The sequence below is a fragment of the Belonocnema kinseyi genome, chromosome 2 (assembly GCF_010883055.1).
Source record: "Belonocnema kinseyi isolate 2016_QV_RU_SX_M_011 chromosome 2, B_treatae_v1, whole genome shotgun sequence".
Classification (NCBI taxonomy): domain Eukaryota; kingdom Metazoa; phylum Arthropoda; class Insecta; order Hymenoptera; family Cynipidae; genus Belonocnema; species Belonocnema kinseyi.
Genome location: NC_046658.1, coordinates 34,655,255 through 34,675,525, shown reverse-complemented (window position 1 = coordinate 34,675,525; position 20,271 = coordinate 34,655,255). Strand labels below are relative to the sequence as shown.

The 20,271-nt window shown below is 32.4% G+C and overlaps 1 protein-coding gene across 1 annotated transcript in view; it reads left to right on the top strand.

Moving 5' to 3' along the window:
- The first annotated feature begins 5,103 nt into the window (after positions 1-5,103).
- The window catches only part of LOC117182630 (neprilysin-1-like), a 132,926-nt gene continuing 117,758 nt past the window's right edge, over positions 5,104-20,271 (top strand). The window contains exon 1 of the mRNA XM_033375733.1: positions 5,104-6,469. Coding sequence (XP_033231624.1) covers positions 6,359-6,469 — 111 coding nt within the window. The 5' untranslated portion in view covers positions 5,104-6,358. The remainder of the gene's footprint in view (positions 6,470-20,271) is intronic.

The following is a 20,271-nucleotide window of genomic DNA, read 5'->3' as shown; positions in this document are numbered from 1 at the left end:
CGCAACCGCTCTCACTCTGCTCGCCTGAGAAACTGTGGGAGCCAGCAGTTCTATGAAGGCTGAGGACGGAGTGACTAAACGCGAGAGTTTGGTGCACTTTTGGATACCGCAAAGCAAACATGAAAGAGACAAATTGTAATGTTTGAATTACACTTGAAGTACACTTCGCTACTTTTATTTATTGTTTATTGAATAATAATTACCCAGGTGAGAAATTCGGTCGAATGCCAGAGCTTGACCATCGGCCATGGTCGGACCGACGTTGGCGTCAGACGTCGGCGGCGAGCGAAAAGCCGACAGTCAGCCCAATTCTGGCCCAATTATGGTATGACAATCGGATTAATTGTGGCAGATTGTTCGTTACGACCTCAATAATGCGGTCGGTCCGACTCTGGATACAACAGTCGGATTGACATAAGTCACCTTGATGCATCCGATGGTCGGTTAAACATTGGCCCGAGTATGAGCAGACCATCGGATAAACTCTGGTTAATTGATACAAAAAGACCGTGAAACTGCAGTCGGCCCAACTGTGGTCAAGATTTGGCCTGTCCGCCGACGTTACATGTGCCCGTAAAATTGGGTTTAAATAACCTACTTCATTTCGCTAGATTTGCTTTCAGTCGGATTGGTGTGTTACTCATAGAAATATATAAATATTCAAAATAAGCCATTAAAAATTCTCAACCAAAAATAAAGACGTTTAAGGTTAAATATTTATTATTTAGATATCTTTGAAACTATCAACTTTGGTTTCAAATCAACAAAAATGAAAAACCTTTTTTAATTTGTGACACAATATCATAATTAAGAAAGTTGAAATGAAACATTCAGAATTATTAATTGAATAATGTTGCATATTCAAAATGTATCTATTTTAATATATAATAAATTTAATTTTAAATCCTGAAAATTTTTTAAATTCTAAAAAAGCTTCGAACACTGAATATTTTTAAAGTATAGCTTCCCAATTTGTCAAGCCTCTTTCCAAATTAATCTATGAAGAAAACACAACATATAGTTTTTGTAAACAAACTTCAAGTGCTACGATAGCTGAGTGGTTAGAGTACGCGGTAAAATACACTAATGTATTTAGGGTTCGAATCCTGGATGAGGAAGATTTTTTAAAGCGTTAAAGCGTGCGTCATCTTGATAGATGGCCCATATATGGGACCAAATGTTGGCCCGACGTAGAGAAGCCGAAGGCGATTGACCGTTATCATTTAGCTGGTTGGCCCGACCAGTGGCGCACAAGTTGGACCGAGCATATGATGATCTTGTAGAGCTATCGAGAAGTGACATTTTTCTTTTCAAGTACTATGAACAATTGTACACAGAATTTAAGAATCTTGAAAAAATGTCTACTCTAAAATTTTTTAAATGGGCTCACTTTTAGTATTTTTATCCAAAATGTCTGACTAACGAACTTGGCATTTAGCTTAGGACACTAAAAGAGTGTACCAAAAGCCAATCTGATAGATTAATTTTTTTCAAAAGTTATCGTGGTCACAGACAGACAGAGAGACATACAGATAGACACATTCGTAAAAACCTGTTTTTCGGATTCAGGGATTCTCAAAACATGAACCTACTGACAAACACTAGGTGGGGGGGGGGGGGCAAATGTTATACAAATCTAATACCTTCTGTGATGAAAATGTAAAAATGATTTATTTCTCACAAATCATTTTTGGATAGTTTTGTTTTTAGGTTAAATCATAAAAAATAGCATCAAAAACATGAAAAGTTAAATTTTTTGAAACTCCACACACGAGACGAAAAAGATATTATAAGACAAAAGTAGTGGTAAGAAAGTGCCGCCGCAGCAGGCACTTTTTTTTTACTGTTAAAGACTGTTTTCATAATTAAAGCCAAAACTACGCAACCTTTCAAAAAGTGGTTAAGAACAAATTTGTAGTATTTCGCACAGTTTGGCCGACAAATGTAATTGTAGGATTCTTTTTTATTTCGAATGCTGTCAAAATTTGAATTTTTTATTTTGCAAGAAAATTCAAAAAGTTGTTATGATAATCTCGTAGGGCATTCAAAAAGCAACATTTTTCTTCTCTTGACTGTTTTTCATATCATGCGTTATTTGGCATAAAATGTTCATTTAAGTGTTTTTTTTAATTTTGTAAATGCTATAACTCTGGTAATTTTTGATTTTTTGAAAAAAGTCATGAGGATAAATTGTTCGACTTGTTGAATACTATGAATAACCGTACAGAGAATTTTTGAATTTTGAAAAAAGAGGTCTCAAAAATATTCAAAACGTGCCCACTTTTTGAATTTTTATCCAAAATGGCTGGCTAACGAACTTGACCTTTAGTTTAAGTCACTAAACAAGTGCACCAAAATGCAATCTGATAGATTAATTTTTTCAAAAGTTACCGTGTTCACGGACAGATATACATACATACAGACAGACATGCAGGCAGACATACAGGCAGGCAGACACATTTGCAAAAACCTGTTTTTCGGATTCAGGGGGTCTCAAAACGTGGACACTTGACAAAAATGGGGTGGGGGGGGTCAAATTTTACAGAAATCTAATAACTTCTCTGATAAGAATGTAAAAAAACTTATTTTTAATCAAAATTGTTTTTCTAACAATAGATATCTGACATTTGATATATTTTTTTAATATCTTTATAACATATCCTTATTTTTAAATAATTTAAATACATAATGACTCATTTTTTAATTTGAAACATTTTTTACAATTTTCCTCGTTGCATTCTGTTAAAAATAACTTATCATTTTAAAAAATTCAAACAAATTGTTTTTGTAAAAATTCATCAAGTATAATTGCCAATCGCGGATTAAGAGAATTTACCGCCCTAGGCATTTGCGGAGATGCCGCTCCCCCACCCTCCATAGTTTTTTTCAAATGATTAATTAAGAGTTCATCAGGAGGGTACATTATTGATAAGAGGATTGAATTTCTTTGTTATCGAATAATATTATTGATGACAAATTATGATTATGAATCATATGGAATCAACGTTCAAAATTTTGCCACCCCTTATAAATTGCTACCCAGGAAGCTGCCTACGTTGCCTGTGCGGGGTTCAACCACTTTATTTCTGTGCAAATTGAAAAATAATTAAATAATATACTTTTATTCTGTTTTTTACTTAATAATTTTTTCATAGATTTCGGTCTTCGTTTGATTTCTTTAAAATTTAGTTCGATTTTTTGTATTATCTTTTGGGCTTATAGTGTTGTGAGAGAAATATCCAGTGATTTTAGTTCTCCCTAAAGTATTATATTTCAAAAATAATGAAACTATGATTTTTTCAAATCTGTTTTGAGTAATTTTACTTCTTACTTTACTAAGTAATAGTAACTGTATATCGAAGAAGATAAAGCAGAAAAAGCAAAAGAGGCAAAATTAGTTAATAAGTAAAATTAAAATTTAAGGTATTTAAATGAGATTAAAATGAAATTTAAAATCCTATTTAACGTCCAATAATCAAGTTAATGTGAATAATTCCTAAAAACAAAATCAAGAATCTTTGGTTGGTTGCCTTCTCATTTTTCTTTCCTCATTTTTACTTCTGGCCAGAAAGAGGGAAGATTTTTTCTTTTCTTTTTTAGGAGAAGGAAGTTGTTTTTTTTCTCTTTTTCAGATTGCAATGAGAACTTTTTATGGTGTTTGTCCAAATTTGGTCGTTAGATTCTTGATTTTGTTTTCAGGAATTATTCATAAGTAAAATGATTCAAAACAGACCCGTAAAATTCATGATATATTCCATATTCCGCATACATACCCTGTAAATATACACTGTAGAGAATATTCTGAATTTTACGAAGTCCTAACTTAAAAAAAGTAACGGAAAATTTGACATAATTTATGATACTTTTATACGTAACGGCACATTAAAAAGAAATTTGTATCTGAATTTTCCGAAATTTTTCATAAAATTACGATATTTTGATAGAGTTTTCACAAATTTACTTTATATTTCGAAATTTTGTAATTTTCTGTTACCTGTAACGATATAAAGTGCCGTTACTCAAAACAAAATTTGTAACTGACTTTTCCTGAAATTATCTTAATGTTACTGAGAAAATTCAAAAATGTCCAATTGTCGAAATTATTAGATTCCCAATATGACATAATTTAAAGCCCGAAATTAAATTTAATTCACGTGGTTAATTTCCTAAATTAAAAATGATCGAAATTTAAAATTAAAAAATTATATTTAATATTTTTATCGGGAAAAATAATGGTTTATCGTACAGGTATATTTGCATGGTTTAAAATTTTGGAGAACTTTTGAAGTTAAATCTATTCAGTATGCAGTATGCATGATATGAAGAATATTCTCAATCAATTTAATTATGAAACACAGATTATGATATATTCAGTCAGCTTAAGAGATTTTAAAATAATATTATATTATATTAAGGTAAAAATAAAACTTTACTCAACCTTAACTGGAAACGTAGCTATCGTTTGTTATGCAATTCAGTTCCAAAATCTTCACATCCGAAAAGGTGGATTTTTATGGTGACTTTTTTCAAAAATAAAAAATGCATATTTACGTACATTCTGAAGTATATTGTTCCCTTCACGCCTCTTTCTTATTACATTAAAAGATTACAAAAAATTGTAATTAAGATCCGGCAATTAATTTTAAAACATTCCATACGCCTTAATGTTACTTTAATTTAAAAATAGTAAGTTTGCAAGTAACATGAATTAATATAACGTGCTACTTTGTTACTAAACATGCGCCTCTTTAAAAAACAGAAGGTTCTAAAAGACTTGTCGTGGACCTATGTTTAATATTTTATTACGTAATATTTATTCATTCAATGTATTTTTCGAAGAATAATACAAAAGAATGAATGAAAAGCCTAGAAGAGCTCCTCCAGAAGTGGATTTACGAACTTGGAAATTCGTTCCCTAAACGAGACGATTCTTATAAATCCACCAAACACTGGTTTCATCCCCCCAAGCGCATGCGTGGTATCGACCTGCAGGTACCAGAAATGGGTATATTGCATGGGAAAAGAAGCAGAAGTGTGCTACTCCCTGATGTTGATGTTTGTGATGGCGATGGTGGTAGTAGAGACTGTGCGACAGCAACGTGCTGATGTTCAGTCCGGCACCGACCACCGCCGCCACGGGCATTCGTTACTTATTTACGCAAGATCTCGCGTGATATCAACCGAAAACAAAAATTGAAAAAGATACGAAAAAGAATTAGAGAAACATCAAGAAAAGAGGAAACCACATAATATCTACTCGAAACTCTTTGGACTTCGTGTAACTTTTTATTTTGAATCATCTTCTAGCATAAAGCATGATCTAGATTTTGTTTTTAATTCACATACTGCTTGAATTAGAGGATCTTGGATAAGAGAGATAAGTTGAGATAAGTTTGATAAATTAAGACAAAGATTGAGTCCTCACCTTGTCTGCACCTGAAATCCGTTTTCAAAAATTTGTTTACGATGGTTGGATCTTGCTCATGGACTCTAAGCTACCAGACAAGTTGTGTCAGACCCTTGATCAGCAGACCAGGGTCGCATCTTGACGGGATGTAAGAGGTCACGTAGTTGGTGATTGGTTCGAAAGTATCTCGGTCAAAGAACCGTGATACCAGCTCGTAAAGGGGGTGAATCGAACTCGAAGATTCAGCCAGCCAGTGAGTCTCAAGAAAAGAATAATAAGTGAGCCGAAAGAGAAATAATAAACTAGCTAAATACTAGTTTTTTTAAATTCTATCAAAATAAACAGATATAATTTATATACATCACTAAACTTTAAACTAACAGTAAGCAAAGAAAACAATCTTAAACTCGAAGGAGGAGTGTTGTTTCTCTCACTGGAAAATCAGTTCCTTCGATTAACCAATGCATCTCGAGATATAAATAAAATTGTAGGTACTCTCAGTTTCAACACAAACCGGACGGACAAGTCAAAGAATGCATTTCTCCGTTTGCATGTAATTTTTCTATTTATTATTGCACGTACAACCTCGACTGGTGAAGGCTTCGTTTTTCGGCAGATCCCCTTTATAGATTCAGTAAACTTTCCCTCGCTTCGCGTAGGTTCTCGTGTGTGGAAACGCTCGACCATCAAACACGTGGATCGAGAGGTATTAAGGTAGTCAGTCTGTTATTTTCTCACCCTCAGAGACTGAAATATTTTTCCCTCGATATAATGCTATTCTTTAAGGATTAAAAACTAGGGTGTTGTGCGAAAAGGTTGAGAAGAAAAATAACTAATATTGGTGTGACCTCTATAAAGGAGTGTGTAATTGTTAGATATCATAAAAATTGAAGGAAAGGAGAAATCGAAGGTGGGGAAGGAGAGGAAGAAGGAAAGGAATTGAAATTGAAGATGATGTCGGAGGGTAATAACGGGTACATCAGATCAGAAGTGATGGCAGAACAGGGCGATCTTCTGCCGACCGGAAGTCGAGAATGCTCGCCTTCAGAAGCGTCTCTTCAGGTTAGTAAAGAAGTTGAATTGCACACGGTTTTTTTGATGATATGAGACAGAGTCAATGTGCTTTTCATTGTAGAAAGTACATCAAGAGAATAAAGTTTTCAACATGCCTCAATCAGCGAAATAAATTTTCGCTGAGAAAAATACTTAGTTGTGGAGAAAAAGAATTTAGTTGTCATAAGAGCAACAAAATTTTTTGTTTTCCCCAACAAAATTATGGTTATTCCAAAAAACTTTTGTTGACTTAACAAAATGTGGTTCATTCAACAAGGTTACTATAGTAGAACCCTGATGAAAATCTATTTTCACAATAAAAAAAGTAACATACAGTAAAGTAAAACAATGTGAAAATTGTAATTTTTTGTAAAAATTGTTATCAATTTATTGAATTCTGTAAAAGTGGAAATGTATTTTCACAAGAAAAAACAATAAATTTCAATAAAGTGTAATGATTTGAAAATCTTAATTATTTTTTAAAGTTTTTAATTATGGAATGTGGGTCTAAAACGGCCAGTGTGATAATATGGCCAATCTTTAATAATACATTAGGAAAGCCAGGTTATTGTCGTTTTTTAATAAAAATATATTAATGAATTGAATTCAAATATTGTATAGGCGATTTGAAGTATCAAGTATTTAAAGTCAAATATAAGAACACGATAATAGTTTTGGACTTTATTGTGTTAACATTTTTTATTGGGCTTTAGAGATAATATTATGTATATTCACTTATATTATTTTGATTGTTGTTTATACTAATTTATAGTTCACAGAGTAAGCTGTTATATTAGTATTTACCAATGTCAAATAATACATATATTAATTAAAAATAAACCAAATATAAAAGTACTGCCAGTTGTCTAAAACGGCGAGTGGGTTATGTGGTTGAAACTTCCGACTCCTCCGCATTAACCACGCGGCGCGGTGCGCCGAAATGATCAGGCGATAAAATGGTGCAAAATACAATCAGTCAGCTGTCATGCAAAATGTAAACTTACGCGAAGAAGAACAATTTTGTTTGTATAAATTATAATACTTCTAACCCAAAAATAAAAGTATGGATATAAACGTTCTAACCTAAGACATCAATATTTTTATTCAAATTAATAAATATAAGCAAATATCGTTGCCTTCAATACAGGTTATAATAGTTGTTTAATACAAACATGACAATAGATCAGAAAAATTTATGATATATAAATAATTTTTTGTTCAAAACGGCAAGTTTTAAACTTAACATGAACATTTGAAATGGTGTCTTTTTTGTAAAAAATATTAAATTACAAATTGCTCTATTCAATAATCACGTTTCCGTTTAAAATGGAATTGAGGCCAAAATACATAAAAATATTCAAATCGAGGCGTCCTAACGGTAGGGTGCCAACGCATGCGACATGACTTGACGGTACTTAACCAAAAATAAAAGCAATAAAAAACTAACCGAGAAGTTAGCGCTAGAAAGTCTTGCTCGCGTAATTGAGCAAGATGAGGCTAGAAGATGGTCAAAATTAAAAGGTTCTCACTCGCTTCATCAAATCATGAAAGTTCTATCTCGGGCGAGCAGAGCATGAAGGTTGCCACTTCTCTCGTTTAGATTATAAGCGAGAAGTGGCACCTTCGTGCTTTACTCGCTCGAGATAGCACTTGAATGTTTTGATGGAACGAGCGAGCATCTTCTAGTTTTGGCCAACTTCTAGCATCATCTTGTCCAAATACGCGATCAAAAACTTTCTAGTTCTTACTTCTTGGTTAGCTTTTTATTGTTTATGTTTTTGGTTAAGTATGATCTAGTCGATCGCGTGCGTTGGCATTCTATCGTTAAAACGCCTCGAAATGTAGTTCATGCGTATTACATAAGAAAATTGATTTTTAAGGTCGGACCTTAAATCTAAGACTATGACAAACGATAAAGGGCTCTGTTTTCTATCCGCCAAATTATAACTACGTACACTAGTAGTACATTCAGTATTTATTTATTTTAAATCTTAATTTAGTTTTAAAAATGGCGAAAGGGAAATTCACTCATGTAAAACCCTTGATAAATATCTATGTCTGCGACTAAGAATGAGGTGAGGCTTTTACTTTATAAAATGTTGTTATAATATCATATTTCTGATACAGAAAAGTTATCCTCACACATAAAATACTGTTAAAAATCATTTAACAAATTTACTAACAAAATTTATTAGAAAATAAGAAAGTTTATAATTGTTTAATTTAGGTGGCCATTTTAACTACCCAAGTGGTATAATTTCTTGTTACCTAATATTTAATAATCAAAAGTAATCTTCTTTTCAATTCTAAACTAGCCGTTATAGACTCACTTCCCCTAGTTGTGGAATTTGGTTAAAGTGTAGAAATTAGAAAAATAAACGGTAGTTTTAACTAGATTTTTTTTCACAGTTTTGTACTATTTTTAACCATTTTTTTAAATAATGGAAAAAAGCTTACTCGAATTTACCATGTTTTCTAGAATTCGGACATTTTTACAGAATTTTAAAATTTATTTTACATTTTATTCTAATGATATATTTCCACTTTTCCGCTGGTTTTCAATCAATAATTAAAAACGTTGAAAAATGACAACAAAGACAAAACTGTACTTAAAAAAATGTTGCTTTAGCTCAAACAGTTTTATTAAATTTTAGAAGTAATCAGAAGTTTTTACCAAAAATTACAATTTTCATATCATTGTACTTTATTATACTCTATTGTATTCATTTATAAAAATGTATTACCAGCTGGAAACTTATAGTTGATTTTATTAAGAGACATTATCAAATTAAAAGAGAATATTTTTTAAATGGTTTTAGAGGAGACTAAGTAGCACCGCGTCGGGATCTATAGATATATAAACGTTTATGTTTCATCATGCTGGCCTTGATAAATTGACTTGCTTGCACTTCCATTTGTTATAGAATTTTCTTTAAAATTAACCTTTCAAAAATAAAATCCATCCACACCTTACTCTAAGACCGCTCACTTTTACTGCCTTACTTTCCTCGCTTTACTTCGCCACGCATGCATGTACCTACTTTCTCGCTTTGCTTCGCATGGTGAAACTTTGCATCTGCAGCTAATACCTTATAATTATCTACTACTTACAATATTTAGATTTTCCCTACATGTACTTTCCCTCCTGTTTTCAATATATTCTGCTTCACTTCTCTATCTCCTTCCTTCTCTTTTTCTCCATCTTTCTATACACCCCCTTCAACCATTCTACTGCCCTTTGGTCCCGTCTCCCATGCATGAAAAGCTATATGCTTATCCCACTCCTTTCCACTACTCCACACTGCTTGAAACAGTGTTCCACTCTTGCATCCACCTTCACGCACAATCCACATACCCTCTTCTTCCTAGAAAGCCAGAATATATTAGAAACCACCATGCCCCAAAATCTCATCCTAGCTATAAGCTCCTGACTTCCTTTCTCTCCTTTTTCACATAAATATTGCGCTCTCTCCCTTGAAATAATTCACCCATAGTTCCTGTTAAACTTTGACTCTCTTATTCTCTCCTACTCTGTGGCCTTCTCTGTCTCCATGCCGTTTTTCTTAACCATCTCATATACCTCCCTTCCTTCCTCGTGCATCTTCCTCACTTCCTCCATCTGCATTCCACTCGTTTTAAAATAATTGTCCCTTATAACCACTATTTTCCCACCCCCTCTCTTGTTCTCCTTCTCTTACAAACACTTCTTAACCAACTTAGAATATAATTAGGCGTATTCCGTGCCAACCCCAGTATTAACTTTACATAACTCTCATGTATCCCATTTACCTCGTCACTTTTCTTCCATCCCAACACTTCCACTCCATAAAATAAGACACTCATCAGTAGTGACTCGAAGAATCTCATTCTCCTTTTAAAATCATCTGCGAGCAACTTGTTTCCTAGCTCCCACGCCTGCATCATCGTTACATTTGCCCTTTTCACTTTGCTTTTTATATGAACATCCACTCTCCCTTTCCCCCGAAACAGGACTCTTGTGTACTAAAGAGCCACGCTTCCTTCCCTACCCCGTCCACCCCTGCTGCCTTTGACCTTCTTAACTTCATTATCTATCTCTCTATCTGCACGTCACTCAACTCCTTCTTCTCTGTCACCTTCGGTCTTCTACTCTCATTATCTCTCTTCTGTGAAGTTAAGCCCTGAAACAATTCTTTTAAAAACTCTCTCCACTCTTCACCCCCTATGCTCTCGCCTATCTTAACTCTACGCTTCATAAACCTATATATTATCTTCCAGTTTAACGCTTCCCAACTTCTCTTCCAGATCTTTCTCTTTTTCCTCTTTTTTTTCTTACGCATCAAACTAAACCCCTTCCTCATTTGTGCCTACTCCTCCTTTCCCGCAGTTTCCTCTTTTCACTCTTTGGACTTCCTCGTCACCTTCCTTTTCATCTTTTTACATTCTTTATCTCCACACGGCCTTACCTTTTCTTTCTTCTTCTTTCTTAATATCTTATTTTGCACATACCATTTCACTTTCTCTTTCGAATCCACCCATACCTCTTCCACCCACTCCCCTTCAAAGCGTATCTTCCCTAACTGCTCCTGATACTTTTCTATCGCCTTCCTCGTCCAGCTTACCCTCTCTCCCGTCGAAACTTCATAATACTAAATACTTTATCTTATTTGTGCATGTGTATTCTCTCCCTTCTTACCTTATTGCCATATCATCCACCACGGTTCAGCCTCTATCCTCTATCCAGACCCTTAGTATCTCCACCTACTTATTTATTATCTCATCCTTCGATTTCCTTTAAAAACTCTTCCATTTACTGCAAAGGCCTCCTTTCCTTCCCATTCTTGAATTAAAGCCCCCCCTCCCATACGTGACCCCTCCTATCTTTACTGCCCTCGTTTTCACGACCCTTTCTCCCCCTTAATGAACTTCTTCCTCTAATCTATCTCTAACCTACGTTATAATTCCCCCACAAGCCCTTCCTTTCCTTTGCAGACTGAACACCTCCCAGAGTCTCCACCTTTATCCCCTTGGCAGGTTTGGCTCTATTTTATCATACTTCTTTCTATCTACCTTATCCCTACCAGTCCAACAACATCAAATGCCTCGATACATCTTCAGAAATCCTCATCTTTCTTCTCTTCCCAGCTCTCCAGTTTCACAACCGCCACTTCTTTTTCCTTTCTCCCCTCTCTGCTTCCCCAAAATTCTCGTAAGTATTAAATTTCACCTAACTTCTCGTAAGTAAACTTTACAAATGATCAAAAATGTATACATATAAAGGTGTTTTATACACAAAATGAACATTTATATACTAAAAGTATAATTTGTTGCACTTAGAAGGAACGATATCAATTATTGCTCTGAAGCGGTAATAGTTTATAATCGTAAAAATATGAATTTCAGACTATATTTCATTTTTTTCACAACAAGAATAATGCTGAAAATACTATGCGTCTAATAAGTTATTATGTGGAGAAATACTTGTTAACTTTGGGCAAATTAAAATAAACCACAGGAAGTGGATTTTACTTCATTTAGAATGTTTGAAATATATATGTTATTTCTTAATAAAATAGGAATATGATGATTAAAAAATTTCCTTATTAAAAATAAGCAGGACGTCAAATTTGAGAGTTACTAAGAATTGCCCATACGTAAAGTGCCTCGAATAATTAAATCACAAAGGTTTGCAATTTGCAATGTCTTGATTATTAAGGTTTCAGCTTCAAAAATGCAGTTGTATGAATATTACAGTGGTCCAAAAAAGCGACTGTTAAAATTTTCATGGGCGACTGGAAATTCATATAGTCTGGAATGATCAGAGTATGCCTATCTTTTAAATGTTATGAACTTATTTATTTATTCTTTGAGGTATTTCTTCTTTTAGAGTTCAAGATGGATTATGTCAACTTTTCATATTCCAGAAATATTATGTAATAATTGTACAATAAATTTGGAAAAGAACAACTAAAATAAAAAATATTAAAATAAAGGGGTTTGAACAATGGGAAAAAACTGATAATTTATCTATACGTTCACCCGTACGCTATACAGGTGGAGGGTTTATAGCCAGTTTAAGAAACTGCCGATTCGAACCTATTTTATTGGAAATTCGAAGTACAAATTGGCCCTAAAGGCTATACATTTATTAATAACTCATAACTTTTGGAAATCTAAAATTCCCATATTGGCAAACGAAAGATTCATATTATTTTTATTTGAAAATATTCACCAATGTTATTTGAATGATTGACTAAATATATTTTTTTTATTAATTTCAATTGAAACTTATGAACTAATAATGAACGATTTATTTTGGCGACTAGGAACGAAAAATACACAGACGAGTCTGCTACATCGTGGTGGCATATGTACAATATTTAAAACTTAACATAACTTATAATTCAATCGCTCCGCCTTACATTATCACAAATTCGCCTATTCTTATCGTAATACGCCTTAATTCTATCGCAAATACGTCTGACTCTATCGCATGCATGCTTTTTTTCTTTCATCGTCACCGCTTTGCTCTCTTTCCTCTCTAGCTTTAACTATAGCCATTGCCTCTTGTCCTTTTTATCTTCACGCTTGCCAACTCTTCTGTTATTCTCATTTAGCTAACGTCTTAAAGTCCCTCTACCTCTCTCACATAGCATGCATTTTCTTTCTTCCTCTATGTACCAGTATCTATTCTAGTATGTATTACCACATCTTACCCTCGCGATTACTTTTTGCAATTCTCTTTCCGCTTTTCTCTCAAAATATTTTGCTATTCCCTCTACTTTTATCCGTTTATATTTCTCATCATATTTAGCTTCTCGTATTTAATTTACCATTATTTTCTTTAAAACTGCTTTATCTTTTTCCATCAAATCTTGTTGTGTTTTCATTCTTCTTCTGTGCATTTTTTTGACCCATTCCTTTGATCAACCACTTTGATTTTTTCCCTTTTAACCTCCTTCAGAACTGTATACCATGGCGTCCACCTGTTCAAACCTAGCGCCCATCTAACGTATTTTTCATGCAACTTTTCCACCTCCTCATATTTCTTTCAACCCCATATTTCAACTCCATACATTAGAATATTCAGTACGTGCGTCTCAAACATTCTCGTTCTTCTATTGTAGTCTTCTTTGAATAAGTTTTTCTTTATGCCCCATACTTTCTTCATTACTTTATCAGCTCTTTTAACTGTTTCTTTGACATGATCTTTTACATTCCCATTTTTCTTAAATAAAAATACCATATATGTGAACTCCTTCACTTCCTCAATACCTTCTTCCCTCCACTTCCAAATCATTCTTTCCTTCTTCCTACTATTTGTTCTCCCAAAAACCAATACCTTAGACTTTGCTACATGTAACACCAATTTCTTTACTTCTAACTACTTCTCTAGTATGGGAACCTTGCTTTTAAATGAACAAATGAGACAAATTTTTAAAGAACAAATGAGAACAAATTTTCTCCCTTTTTCTCAAGTTCCTTCCCCACCACGTATTGAAGAATGTAGATATTATCTATAGTACTTCTACCTTCTCTGAAACCTGCCTGATTGTCTGGTAGTATTACTTTCGCTTCTACTTCTTTTTATAGTATCTCAGTTATTTATTATTGCATATACCTTATAAGCTGAGTTCAATAATGTTATTCCCCTCTATTTTTCTGTTTCTCCCCTTTTTCTTTTCTTAAGAATGGACGTTACCCATCCCTCCGTCCACTCTTCTGGAAATCCTTCACCCTTCAATACTCTCTTTACTACTTCTTTTAACTTTCTTCCGGCTTCCCCACTACTGTACATCCAGGCCTCGTTACGTAACCCGTCACTGCCTCCTGCTTTGCCCTTCTTTAATCTTTCAATCTGCGCGTCTATCTCTTCATCTTGCAACTCCTTTTCATCTTCTAATTTACTTCTCGTCCAACTGTAAGCCCTTATTTCACCCGTGCTTTTAAGCATTTCTTTAAAATACAGCCCCCATTCATCCATGCTTATCTCATTTTATTAATAAACTTCCATGCCTCCCCTTTTGGTTTAATTTGACTTATTTCCTCCTCTAATTCCTCCTTCTTATTTTCCTCTTTCTGTTAACATAACTCTCTATACTGCTTCCTGGATGCGACGTAATTTTCCCTTTTCCTTCTTCCCCTCCGCCAAAGTTTATACTCTTTTTTTACCTCTTTTTCCTTTTTCTTACATTCTTTTTCCCACCAAATTTTTGTCGAATTTTTATCATTTCCCGATCTATTCCTAAATTTCTTTGTAACACTAGTCTTCTTGAACTTTTCTGTTATTTTCTTCCATACTTCACTCAATACTATCTTCTCAAACTCTAACTTTTCTGTGGTGATCTGATTCTATCCTGGCTTCTACTTTCATTTGATTTACAGACTCCCATCCCTATATATTAGTAATAACATAATCGATTACCTTGGACGTGTTGCTTCTCACATATGTAAATTCTCCTCCTTCGTCCCCTTTCTTATCGCCATTATGTATGTACCATCTCTTGTCTTCTACCATCCTTAGAAGTGGCTTTCCCTCGCTATTTATTAACTGGTCTGTCGAGTCTATTTCCCCCTCCACCTCATCCAAGTGCATATTACCTTTCCTTCCTATTTTAGAATTACCCCCATCCCATTATTAGTATTTCTTCTTCTCCTTCGTCATTACACTCTTCTATGTTTTTTCTAAACGCTTTCATATCTTTCCCATTATATACTGTCACAATTCTATGCTATTTTCCTTTCATTTTAATCTTCCTTTCCTGTACGCCACTCGTGACTCCTCTCAAACCCCCCTTACTTCTAAATTGGTCCTGACTCCCGCCAGTTTTGTTCCTCTATCCTAGTTTCCGTTAATCCAACCGCATCAAACTCCCTTTCTTTCAGCTCTTTCCTAAATACGCCTAATTCCCTGTTTGTATTAAGAGTCTGTTTCTCAATGTTCTCTATCCCGTTTGGCCCTTTTTTATCTCTCTTATTTCCCCACTCAAAGTTCTAATTACCTTCATTAGCATTTCAAGCTTCCCCGCTCCCATTTCTTTTCCTCCCTCTCCTTTACTGCTTTGTGCCTAGTCTATATTTCGTATCCCTATGACACCTTTGGGTTTTGGGATCGCCACTTCTTGGCTATTTCTCTCTTTATTTACTGGAGATCTCATCATTTTGGTGTTTTTATAAAACGGCGTTGTACTTAAAAATGTATCTAAACTTTCATTCAAATCCCTTTTTCTCTTTTTCAGAGCCGATATGGCTGCTAAATCGTTTTCACTGTGCGTTCTGACTCTTAAACCACTTACGTTATCCCAACTGAGCTTCTTTCCAGTCAGTCTAACTTTCCCCCTCTTTGTTACCAAAGTCATTTTGTTTTCTTGCTTGGTAGTATATCCCTTCCAATACCCTCCCCTACACAGTAACCCTCCTTTACTATCAAACTGACAGTTTTCAAAGCTAACCTCACTTTCCCATTTTCCTGACATATACTCTTATTTGATATTATTGAACCCCACTTATTTATTGCAGATACTTGTCCTTACCTTATTTTCACTTTTGTATCTTTTATTTTCACCAAAATGACACTCTCTAAACAATCCATTTATCTCTCAGCACTCTATACTTACATGCACACATTTATTATTATTAAAATTATTAATTATTTATTGATTGATAAAATAATTTAAAGCAAATTATTTTAGTTTTGCATTGGTAAATGCATGCATTTATTTATTTTGTGGCTAATACCAGTGACAGCGTATTTATTTCAACATCTTATTGAGATGATGGCGCGTTTCGGTACAGATCTGTACCCTTATCAAATCGTAGTTGCAATTCATAACAAAAGTTTGTTAGAGCTGGAAAAACACGATATTTTACAAATATCATTGTACACTATAGTTTTATGAAGTTCATGCCATGATTTAGTGAAGAAATCAAACCTTTAAAGAGACAAAATATATTTACGTGGTTTTGGAAACTGAACATAGATGAAAGCATTTTATAAATAACAGTGTTATTTATAAATACATGTTAAAATAATATAGTTCTTAAAAGAGTTTTTTGTTTGTAAATGTAAATTGGAGAAACTCTATAACCACTAAAAAATGTTTGAAAGTTTTTTGAAATGTAGGGACACCTTTTTTAAATTTTAATTTGAGAAATAAGATTGTGATATATAATACTTAGGTTTTGGATGTCAATTCTGTAATTTATAGAGTTTATTTCCTTTTTCATATAAACCGTTTCAAGAGTCAATCTGTTTTTCTCATTTGGTTCAATATTTAAAATTTTAATGTCTTTAATATCGAAGTTGAAGTTGTGACTGTATAGAGTAGCATGTTTTGCTAAGGCGGTGTTATCTTTATTTTTAATATGGATCTTTCATGCTCTCTAATTCTAACCTCTAAGAGTCTTAAAGATTCTCCAATGTATATAGCTTTACAATTCAAGCATGGTATTCTATAGATATTGTTTACTTTATGTAATTTATCTGTTAGATCTTTAATGTCAGGAAAAAGAATTTTATTAAAAGTATTTGCAACAGATAAAGCAATTCGTATATTACTTCTTTTAGTGGAAGTTCTGAAAAGAATTTCATCACAACCATTAATAAATGGCATTACTATAATTTTCTTCTGATCAATAGTTTTTTCATTTGTATTAATTGTTTTTTAATAGTTTTGTAACGTTCAGCTATCTTTAGGTTTAACAGATCTATAAGGTAACCATTTTTTAATAAGGTATTTTTAATCATTTCTAAATTTTCATTGTGAAATCTACTATCTGACAATTTTATCGCTCTATCGACCAAACCAAAGATGACACCAATTTTATTGCACATTGGGTAATGCGAAGCAAAGTTGAGAGAACTTCCGGACCATACAGGGTTTCTATACCAGTTTGTTATAATTCTATTGTCTACTATTTCTAGTTTTAAATCTAAAACATTAATTTTATTTTCTTTTGCTAATTCAATAGTGAATTTTAATTTTTCATTTATAGAGTTAAATTGTTCAAGAATATCATTGACTTTATTTTTTGGAAGGCAAATTAAGGTATCGTCTATATATCGATAGTAGAAAATAATGTTATAGTATAAATTATTTAAAATTTCTTTTTCAAAACTTTCCATTACTATGTTTGCAGCTGCTGCAGAAATGGGCGACCCCATGGGAAGTCCCAAAATTTGTTTATAAAAGACATTATTGAATTTGCAATTAGAAGATTTTAGGCATAAACTGAGAACTGCATTAAAGTCTTTTTTATTTAAAAGGGTGTGTTCTTTTATTTCATTCCATTTTTTGTTAATTGAGTTTAAAATTAATTTTCAGGATTTATTTGTATACATAGATCCAATATCAAGTGATACGATTGTATAGTTATTTGGTATAATAATATTATCAATTTTTTTCTTAAATTCTTAACTATCTTTAATGTGGTATTCAGTTTTGCCAACAATTTTTTGTAGAGACTTAGCTATACATTTAGAAATGTTATGTAGCGGTGAACCAGGAAAAGAAATGATAGGTTGCAAAGGACAATTTGCTTTATGTAGTTTATGTAAACCATAAAATTTAGGTGCATTACTATTTGTACTGTGATAGAAATTATATTGATTTTCATCAATAGTTTTATAATTTTTAAGTTTTGTTAGTAGTACTGTGAGTTTAGCTTCAAATTTTCTAGTAGGATCGAAATTTAATTTTTCATATGATGTTTCATCATTTAAAAGTTGTAAGGCTTTAATATAAGATGTTTCTCCAAAAAGGTATGTAACTCTACAGGAAAATCAATATTTTTATTAGTTAAAAAAATTCTACAGCAAGAAGTTAGAGATATATGTATAGAGATTAATAATATTAAAAACCATCTTAATTTAAAAAAAAATTATTAGAAAAACTTCGAATCAATTTTTTGTCAATCTGCAAAACTGGACAACTAATGATACTAATAAATTTGCACTCAAGTTAATTGAGAAATCTCTACAAAAATTATAAAATCTCCGATCACAACAAAAATGTAAAATAGTTACAAATCAAAATGAATGGGTTATTAACATGACTGATAAAATCATACCTGAAGATTTAAAAAATGTGATAAGTCTAGGAGGAAAATTTGGTATTCCTTTTGTTAAAAAAAATTTTCCAATTGAAAAAATCATCACTAATATAGAATATTCAATGAAACATATTGCAGTAGATAATCCAAATGACATTAGAAATAAAATTTCATATTGGACACAAAACTGGGTTTATAATTATAAATTTAATACAATAGATTTCGAACCAAAACAAAAAATAAAAAAAATAAAAATTTTTTTAAAAACAAATAAAGATATTATCCCAACCATAGCGGACAAAAGTAATAAAAATATTATAATGAATAAAGCAGATTATATTATTAAAGCCTCACAACTTTTAAATGATGAAACATCATATGAAAAATTAAATTTCGATCCTACTAGAAAAATTGAAGCTAAACTCACAGTACTACTAACAAAACTTAAAAATAATAAAACTATTGATGAAAATCAATATAATTTTTATCACAGTACAAATGGTAATGCACCTGTTGGCAAAACTGAATACCACATTAAAGATAGTTGAGAATTTAAGAAAAAAATTGATAATATTATTATACCTAAATACTATGCAATCGTATTACTTGATATTGTATCTATGTATAAAAATATATCCTGGAAATTAATTTTAAACTCCATTAACAAAATTGTTTGGTCTTTGGTTTTGTCGATAGAGCGATAAAATTGTCAGATAGTAGATTTCACAGTGAAAATTTAGAAATTATTAAAAATACCTTATTAAAAAATTGTTACCCCATAGATCTGTTAAAACTAAAGATAGCTTAACGTTACAAAACTATTAAAAAAACAATGAATACAAATGAAAAAACTATTGATCAGAAGAAAATTATAGTAATGCCATTTATTAATGGTTGTGATGAAATTCTTTTCAGAATTTTCACTAAAAAAAGTAATATACGAATTGCTTTTTCTGTTGAAAATACTTTTAATAAAATTCTTTTTCCTGCCATTAGAGATCTAACAGATAAATTACATGAAGTAAACACTATCTATAGAATACCATGCTTGAATTGTAAAGCTATAAACATTGGACAATCTTTAAGACACTTAGGGGATAGAATTAGAAAGCATGAAAGATCCATATTAAAAAAATAAAGATAACACCGCCTTAGCCAAACATACTACTCTATACCGTCACAACTTTAACTTTATTATTAAAGACATTAAAATTTTTAATATTGTACCAAATGAGGAAAAAAGGTTAACTCTTGAAATGGTTTATATTAAAAACGAAATGAATGCTATAAATTACAGAACTGACATACAAAACCTAAGTATTATATATCACAATCTTATTTCAAAAATTAAATTTTAAAAAAGCAGTCCTTTTCCCGGTCAAACAGTATCACATGACCTATCACATGACTCATCACATGACTTATTACATAACCTCAAAATACTGTTATATAATTTTAACTAGGGTTGTGAGCAATGAAACCTTTCATTGTAACATTGAAACATTCACTTGAAACTTTCAAATGTTTCACAGTCAAAGTTTCATCGTTTCATGAAACATTGGGGGGAAAGGAGAGAACTTCCAGATGCGCATGCGCGGAAATCAGATGATGTTAGGTACTTGGTACTCGTGTCATATGCCACTTCACCGCAATTTTCAACTTTTTAAAAAATGTTATTTAGTGTTTTTCAATGTTTCTCAATGTTTCCGCAGGCAAATTGTGATATTGGTGAAAATATTAAAAATTGTTGCTCTGAATGCTTCAAAATGTCTTAGTCTATT